Source organism: Pyxicephalus adspersus, chromosome 2, assembly GCF_032062135.1.
Source record: "Pyxicephalus adspersus chromosome 2, UCB_Pads_2.0, whole genome shotgun sequence".
Classification (NCBI taxonomy): Eukaryota; Metazoa; Chordata; class Amphibia; order Anura; family Pyxicephalidae; genus Pyxicephalus; species Pyxicephalus adspersus.
In genome coordinates, this window is record NC_092859.1 from 30701074 (window position 1) to 30710162 (window position 9089).

Genomic DNA, 9089 nt, shown 5'->3' on the forward strand with positions numbered 1-9089 from the left:
GATGTAGATGATGCTGACATCTGAAGGAAGTGATGTATTCATTTTCATTTTCTTATCCAGGAAATGGGCCTGTCATAGGACAGTTCTCTTCCTACTCTAATTTTATTACAGTTCCATTATCAGCCAATTCTATTCATTTTACTGAATGATTCTGTCATTCTAATGAGATCACAGGAAAGGACTAGGAGGAGCCATCTTGTCCTAAGCAGTGATGGTCTCATACAGACATAATAACATTATATAAGGGGAGGTGTGGAAAGCCTATGACCTCTGAGCTGTGCAGCTTGTAGAGCTCAAAACCAACAGGTCACAGAAAATCTAAGGACGTGAGCCATTCATTCCAAAATTGCTGGAAGGCAACTATCTGTCCTAGGCTACAGTTACATACATTGACAATGATGTATTTGTACAGACGGAACACAGTCCTGTCTTTGCAAACATTCTGTTGTCAGTTGTGGAACTGAATACACAGCATTAGCTACCGGCAAAATACATAAACATAAGACAGGTAATAAATAATAGTTAAAACCCGATTATATAACTCCCCACTTCACAAAATCAAATTTCTTAAAACCGTACAGAAGAGGGTGATACATTTTAAGAAAGGATTCCATCTTTTAAAATCCAAAATACTACCAGTAATGTACATTGAACCTGTTGATATACATCCACCTAGACGTTTTGGATTTGGATTCTAGAAAGACAGTCCAACCCACCTGTATCTCCGTTCTATTGCTCTACCCTTCTAAGGCCAAAAAGCAATGCCAAGAACACACAGACATTGTCAATGAATTTATTTCTCATATGCAGTTTATTGCTGCACAAAATATAGGTTTTCTGATTTATAAAAACTGAAGGAAAAAAATCAGTTTCCATGAGAACTTGTCCTCAGTGACCAACCTTTTAATCTCTTAAAACACAGGGTCAGATTGGTCACCCTGATAAATTTCCTTGATTTCTGTATATTTGGGATTTATGAAGACATACGGCCTAATTTATTTAAGACTGCAAAAGATGGACTAATATGGAAACACCTGGGTGATCCAGCAAACTGGAATGGATTTTTAAAAAATAATTTGCAATTAGCTGGCAAATGTTTTCAATATTAGAGCAGATTTATTCCAGATTTGCTGTATCACTCAGGTTCCTCCATGATAGTCTATCTTTACCAATCTTGGAGAGCTTTAATAAATTAGACCCATTGTATGTGAACTCACTACAGGTTGTTTTTGTAGATTACACTTGCAGAGAACTGAAAGATAATGCAGCTTACAAACGTATTGAGTTAAGAACTAACCTTATTTATAAGGATATGAAAGAAACTAAAAAGAAAAACAAAATGAAAATATTTATCCCTGAGAAAAACATTTAACAACTAAATAACAAAAAACAAAGCAGTGCGTATTTCTTATAATAAAGGCTCTACATATTGTCAGGACAGGATTCATTATTGGGAAAAACAAAACAATATTACAAAATAATCTGTGATGACTCCTTACAATCAGACAATGCGGAACTTTCACTAAGCAATTCATCAACACAGATGCAAATCAGGCTGCCTCTTATTTAGCAAAATATATGCAACATTTTTATGTGTATTTGTGACCCCTGTGCCAGTCATTTTTCCGCAGGTCTATAACTATAATAGCACAAAAGATGAGACAGATTACCAATGTGGGTACAAGTTCACATTGACTCACATTGACCTGATTTATTAAAGCTCCCCAAGGCTGGAGAGGATACACTTTCATCAGTGAAGTTGGGTGATCTATCAAACCTGGAATAGATGTCTTTAAAGAATTTGCTAGCAAATGCTTTGAATACTGGACCATATCCATTTAAGGTTTGTTGGATCATCCAGCTTCACTGATATAAGTGTATTCTCTCCAGCCTTGGAGAGCTTTAATAAATCAGGGCCAATAACTCCCTTGACTTTCTTCCTAGCCCCTATTACAATCCGCTATATAAAAGTTCCCCTGTAGCTCCATACTTACTTCATGCAACAGCTGCAGTCAGCCTGTAAAAATCTAAAGCTGGACTGTGCCTGTGTACGGAAGTCCCATAGACTTGAATAGGTCCTACATATATTGCAATTTTCAATGTCCTATTCCAGTGCCTGGGGAGTTGTGGGAAGCCCATCATCAGATTTTTACAAGCTGGGAGCCCACTATACGGAAGGAGGTAAGTATGGACCAGCATAGAGGACGATACAACTAATTGTACTGAGGTGCTAGGGAGAGGGACTCTGTAATATAGGGTGGGAAGTTTTAGTTTGTTGCTGGCGGAATTAATAAATGCCCCCCATATGTTTCTGAATTTGAAGGATAGTAAATTACATTACAATCTTTCCACAACAAATTTTAATGTGACCTTCTTTTGTATTTTTCCCCCATAGTATTCCAGCTGATGTCCTGGAACACTGGTTCTGTTTCAAATATGCACAGGAAAATTCTGGTGGTAAAGATCCCCTTTTACCTCACTTTTTTGCTATTATGTGTTTTAGGCTTTGTAGTGTGCAGGCTTTACAAAATAACCTTTATTTTTTTAATATCAAAGTACCTTACAAATATATTCCATAAACCTTTTTATAGATTGAACATAAAATTCTGTAATAAAAATCTCTATTTTTTAGTTTGGAAAGCCCACCATTGGGCCCATGGTAGGGATGTATCAGAGTGTCCTAACCCAATCTTTGCTCTCACCATTAAAAGTTAACGTTTTCTCTGTGAAGTAGCAGCCATCTTTACCCGTGTACCAAAGTTTTATGTCTTTGCACTTAGTACATAAGAATATGACAATTGTACATTGCCCCAAACTCCAAGGTATTCTGAAAACATTTAGCTCCAATAACGTCCCACATGTTGACAATTCTGAATCCCCCGTTACAAGACAAAATGACGGCAGTGAGCAAAAATAAGTTTGTGATAAGTACGTGTGTTTGTGTTATTCTCCAAACCTTGATCCAACCAAGATCATAATAAATCTGCTTCTTGTAACCCCTCAATTAAACCACAAGATTTTGACCGTTTACAACATGGTAAAGTACAAGCTAAGAGTATGTGAAGAAACGTAAGGAGTACCATAATACCAAGGACACCTCTCTCCTTGGATTATCCTGAGTTAAACCTGATTTAATATTGCTAGATTATCTTCAAATCTAGACTGCCTGCAAATTGGAGATATCCTGTGATGAACAAAAATATAGAGATTTTCTTTTTTCATTTTTTAGGAAGACTGATGTAAATATGAGGAACTATGTCACCTTTGTGACATATGAAACAAGCTGGAAAACTTATGTCTTTTAGCACTGGCAAAGTAGAAGGCACAGGTACGTTTAAAAGCAAACCCACTGAAGGAGGAAAATGGTTACGTATAATCTTGTTCCCATCAGATCGATGAATAAAAAAATCCATCAAACAATTCCTCCAGCCCTTAGTACATGTCCCTGTAGATCTCTTGCAGTAATGGGTGAAGGGAAGCATCGGTTTCAGTCTTTTTAATAGTCTGGACGAGGAGAGCGTGTTCTGTTACAAGTTGCCGCAGGTCGGCCATTTTCTGTAAAAGTTTTGGGAAGAGGAAGCTGTCATCCGGGTGGTTGGACTGGAGGTGAAGCTTTAGGATGTGGACAATGTTTTCTTGCATTCTCTCAATGCTAGGGACATTGAGCAGTCCAGGACGATCTGTTTGAAAAGAGAGGAAATAGATTATTTAGGTCTTTATTCCAGCTTTTAAAATAATTAGAATTAAAAAGAAAAAAAGGCAGTAGCCCAACAATTATGAAAAAAAAGCAGATCTTGCTGCAATACTTCCATCATAGTTGTTGTTACCTGTCACTCTGCAATTCTACACAGGTCCTCTACTGGGCTACAATACCCATTGGGGAGGCAGCATTAGCGTTCCCCAATCAGAAGGAAGCACAAGCTTTGGAAAAACGGAGAGCCCTGGCTCTGACTTACTAGAAAAGGTGTAAAACCTCTGTGGCTTGCTAGCAGAGGATAGGATTTTCTACTTGTGGCTAATCTCTAAAGAAAATCAACTGTAAGACTTTTGTTTTGGATGCACCTGGAATGTATTTAGCTCACCGAAACCAAATAAATACCTTTAAACACTCCTATATACCAAGGGTGAAAATAAAGCACTATAAAGCGATGATGGAGAAATACCAAAGAACACAACCAGTTTATAAAATAACCAAACATCAGGATCTTCTCCTGGGCTCAGATGCAGGTGATTGTACTGGACATGATAAACACCAGACATGAACCGATATTATCACACAAAACACAACCGGTTTATTTGGTTTTATAGCCGTAACTATTTAATCAGAAATCTAAAGAAATGAAGACTTAAAAATGATGCAATGCAACGGATTGGGATGGGGGTGTTCTGTAGTAACAAAGCTCCTATCATGTGGTGACAACATTGCTTCGCTGTAGATACAAGTACTGTGAGTAAACATTGTCCCCCTAGAAGAAGAAGTGTAAGGCTAGGTTCACAGTTGCAGTGAGGTTGCTAAACATTTACCGCTTCCTCATGCCAGGGAATCGCTGCCACAGAGGAGACAATACATGGCAGCCTCTCCCTGCCGCAGCTCCACATGGAATGAATTGGGGTGGCAGTGAATGGTACGATTACCCCTTACTGACCAGCTGTCAAATGTTATTTTAAAACCAGTGTTGTAGTGCGGGTGTTTTAGCATGGGAGCCATGAGGGATCACTGGATCTCCAGGAAGGTACCCCTACTGTTAGAAATCACCAGGAAAAAAGCTTGAAAAGAAAAACTAATGCAACCACTACATTGTTTTTTGACTGGTCAGTTGCTTATTACATTTTTAGGGAGGTGCAGACTTTACCACACAGGTTATAGACACCTCCAATACAAAGATAACTTACTGCATGTTGCTTCTTACTGCGCTAACTTCTCAAAATAAAATAAATAAATGTAAAACATTTCATTTACACTATACAACCTATGCAATAGAAACAGAAGTTCAAAAACTAAAGATAACGGAGTGTGGTTAATACATGTGATGTTATTGTAAGAATTCCGTTCCTTTTTTAATTTCAGATGCCTCTGTTTATAGTAGGGTGGCCACTCACAAAAGCAAATATGTTCAAACATCTCAACACTCCTTGAAAGATGCAAAAAGTGGGCCATCATAGTTATATAGTTTAATATTACATAAGGAATTAAAGTTTATTATTACAAGGGATTGCTTTGATACAATGAATGGGTTTGTCACATTCTAAGTACTAACCAGTGCTTCTCTCACAAAATGTACTGTTAATTATCACAATCATTTAAACTTCCCCCCAACACACCCATCCGCCACAATGCAGTGCAGCACTCACTCCTGAGATTGGAAGGGCTGGGAACCAGCTGGTTTTATTCTACAAAGCAGTCCTCATCATTCTGCTGCTGCTCCTATTCACTGTTCAGTCAGCAGGTTAGGTGTTAGGAGGGGACACCACTGTATTTGTGGCCTGTGGGTAGTGTCACCTTCCTACCTGTGTGGTGCGGATGTCTAGATTTTAGTATTTAATAAACAGAAATACAAATCCTTTGGTAGGTAATACAATTTCCTTATTTGTATTTCATCTGTGCATTTAGCTGTTTGCCAGGAGTTCAGCCTGAATAACAAAATAAAAGTATAACTACAAGTAAAACATATTGTAATAATGGTTGGTGATTTGATAAAGATATGAACACTGGAAATACCACTATAGCTGACATGTAAAGAAAACATCTTACCTCCACAACAAATCAGAGCAGCGACAAACAGTGCAATATCGCTGTCATCCAGTTCCAAGGCGTTAAACTTCATTGCAAACTCAAATTTCGGTTCCATCATGTCACCAATTGGCTTTCTCAAACTCTTCAAGAATTCCCGGGTAATGAAACCATTTCCATAAGCCACCAACATCCCATCTTTGTTCATGACAGAAGCCAACATGGCGAACATGGCTTCATAAACTCCATACTTTAACAGAGTGACCTGATCGTTCAGGTCCAGTTCTGTAAAACCCGGTATGGATTTGGCAAATTCTGTAAGTTCTGTGACAGTTTCCACCGAAGAGCACTGACAACAGTGGAAGATGCGCACCTCGGCTACTTTGTTCTGAATACCGTTGGCCACGAGTTTGGCTACCAGTGTTTTCTCTGCCATACACAACGTCTCCATGTCATGTATCACAAATGGCTGCAAGGAAGACACAAATCTATGAGATTACCATATACTTTATTGTAAACCCTAACATTATCTCTTATCTGCTTCCTAGCTTGGTTCATTAAATAATCACCAGATGAAATAGAAAGAAAGCCTGAAACAAAAGGACTAGTAAAGTAAAATATAACACAATTTTTTTAATACAATTTAAAAGGAGGTCATCATTGGGAGCCCCTTGCAGTGTGCAAAGTGCAGCAACCCACAGGAACCAATCACTCACCTGACATTGTGTAGCCTGATTGGGTCAATGCCCTCCGCTCATACCACTGATCTTTGTACAGCCTTACAGAATAATCCTGATCATATTTGCACGGAGACATTTGGCCCACAGGCTGTTGATCACAAAGTAACATAGAAGTCATGCTGATGTATTTGTGAGTGACCCTCGTGCAAGTACATTGAAAGGTGAACAGGTTTACTCACAAACTCCGAATGCCTGAACTTTGTATGTTGACTCTGTATCTATTAACCAGACACTGCTCTGCATATACAGCTTCCGCAAGGCTGAGCCAGGGGTGCAAAGCAACTTTATACTTGTAAATTTAACTTCTATTGAGGATTGGTGTAATAACAGTAGAGAACAAGGGGGGCAAAGGTATCCTGGCAAAAGAAACAATTTATGTCAGGTTATGTGTTCTTTTGGTCACAATATTCTGCTAGGATCAGCAGGAACCAGTGAAAGCAGGGAAGGGACCAATCCTTTCAAAAGTAGAAATGTTTAGTGCTGGGGCCTGCAGGAAACATATTACCCAAGGGAAGACTGAGATCCTTTGGTCTAGGGAAGGTCTGGATTTACAGTACATCTCAGGAGCAAGGGACAAAATTGATAGCCACCTCTTTGGCAACTGCTGCATCCAATCCAGGCATGTGTTTTACAGTGTGTAGTGACAAATCTGTCCTTGCCTTAAGGTCATCCAAAACCAAGTGCCCTTTAATGCTAGGGAAAGCATTTCTGTGGGCTAGGAGAGGAAGGGTAGTTGTTTCTAAAGAAACATTTATTGTGACATTCCTTGGTTTTACAGGTATGTGCTTGATAGAGATAATCCAGTTTTGAAAAGGGTTGTCTGAACAATTTTCAATCAGTGCTGAAAACACACACACACACACACACACCCCTCCCTCCTGTGCTTTTATGTAAGCCAGCTGGTAATTTTCTGTGTATGAGTTCCATGTAATGAAGCTTTCTGTATGTGTTGGAGGGGACTGCAGAGATAAGCAGTAGAGGACACACCTGCGCACTAGCACACACATCTAGCACAGACTACACACAAGTTCATAGGGTCAGAGTGGCCTTGAAGGCTGCATTGTTCAGCATAAAAAGCCTTTGAGTCCGTAGAGGGGAAGAGCAATTAAAAGTTGACTTACTGGATTGCTGCCTTTCCCTGTGAGAATGGCCCGAGCTTTAAATTTGTTCATATTGAAGTTTTTCTGATAGGCATCATAGAGGAGTTTAGCCAAAGACAGGAGGTCGGCCATTTGAGAGTCCTTTATATCTTGCTCGCTGGTCAGAATTTCCGCTGTCAGCTTTGCTTTCTCTGAACGAGGCATTCTCCCAAACCGAATTGCTGGAAGGACAAAAGGGATCATGTAATTAGCAAAAACAAAGGAATCCCTTGCTTGTCAAAATGCCTGATACAAGCACTGTCCGTGCTGTTTTTGTAATAAATGTCCATACAGAAAGACCCCACGCTTTCCTATACAAGGCCAATGTAAGGAACAGGTGCTCATAACTTACCATTATGGGACATTCCCACACTAAGGCACTTTTCAAATCGGCAATATTGGCACTTGTTCCGATTCTTCTTCTGAATTTTACAGACCCGCTCACACCTGTCGTACACCAGTTTCAGGCGTATTGTTCTTCGGAAAAAGCCCTAGAAAGAGGAATTTAGATTATTATTACCGGTATTACGTTACATATCATGGAAATTAGCAATAAAGCAAAATGGATCAATCATGCATTTTACCAGTCCCATACAAAATACACCCACCCAAAGATATGCAAGTCTTCTTAGTAACACATTACTTTACTAAAGGGATGGGCCTCAAAAAAAATATTGCATGAAAGCTGGTAAGCTGAAATAACCACTCACTCTTTATAAAGTCTAATGTAATAACAAATGCAAAAATAAACATTAATTTCTCTCGTACTATATTAAAAAGATGGAACCGATGGTCAGATCTCACCACTATATCTATCTATCTATCTATCACATTTCAATGATCACATTTAAGTAGACTGATTTTGTAAGATGAACTCTCAATGGTATGTGAGATATTAAATTTACTTCAAAAAGTTACAATAGAATCTATAAAAGCTTACAACAAAAAAAATACACTACTGTTTTACTTTGGAGCGATGTACTGTTGTTTCAACCTGGCTTACACACACACTGTGTAATATTTACTGCAATAAATGCTTTGTTACACATTATATTGTACCTGGAAACCTCTGCTAGCGAATATTTAAAAAAACTGTATCAAATTTTAAATTACACATACAGCACAACAGATGCTTCATAAAAAATAACAGCAGATGCTGATTGGTAAATATGAAAGAGCAAAACATGTGACATGTCCTGGGTTACTTTGTAAAGGAAAGAATTTTGTGTACGCTGGACTCTGCCAATCAATCAGCAATCAGAGTTGTTGCACCTTGTACCATCATACGATCTTCATTGCTTTATTGCCATTTCAGTAACCTGACCATGTCAAAGTAAGGTCACTGATAGATTGGTGTGGAAGAAAGACACCAAGGTAAACTAAAAATACCCAAATTATAAAATGATTTTATCCTGAAAAACCCAACTGATAAAGAAAGCACAAACACATGCTCCAATATGTCCTTAACTTTGTCCAGAC

The 9089-nt window shown here is 38.6% G+C and overlaps 1 protein-coding gene across 1 annotated transcript in view; it reads right to left on the bottom strand.

Moving 5' to 3' along the window:
* Window positions 1-778: 778 nt before the first annotated feature.
* PPARA (peroxisome proliferator activated receptor alpha) overlaps window positions 779-9089 on the bottom strand; it is a gene marked incomplete in the record, with an annotated part of 43335 nt that continues 35024 nt past the window's right edge. Inside the window, 4 exon segments of the mRNA XM_072400261.1 lie at window positions 779-3680; window positions 5753-6200; window positions 7593-7792; window positions 7963-8101. Coding sequence (XP_072256362.1) covers window positions 3433-3680; window positions 5753-6200; window positions 7593-7792; window positions 7963-8101 — 1035 coding nt within the window.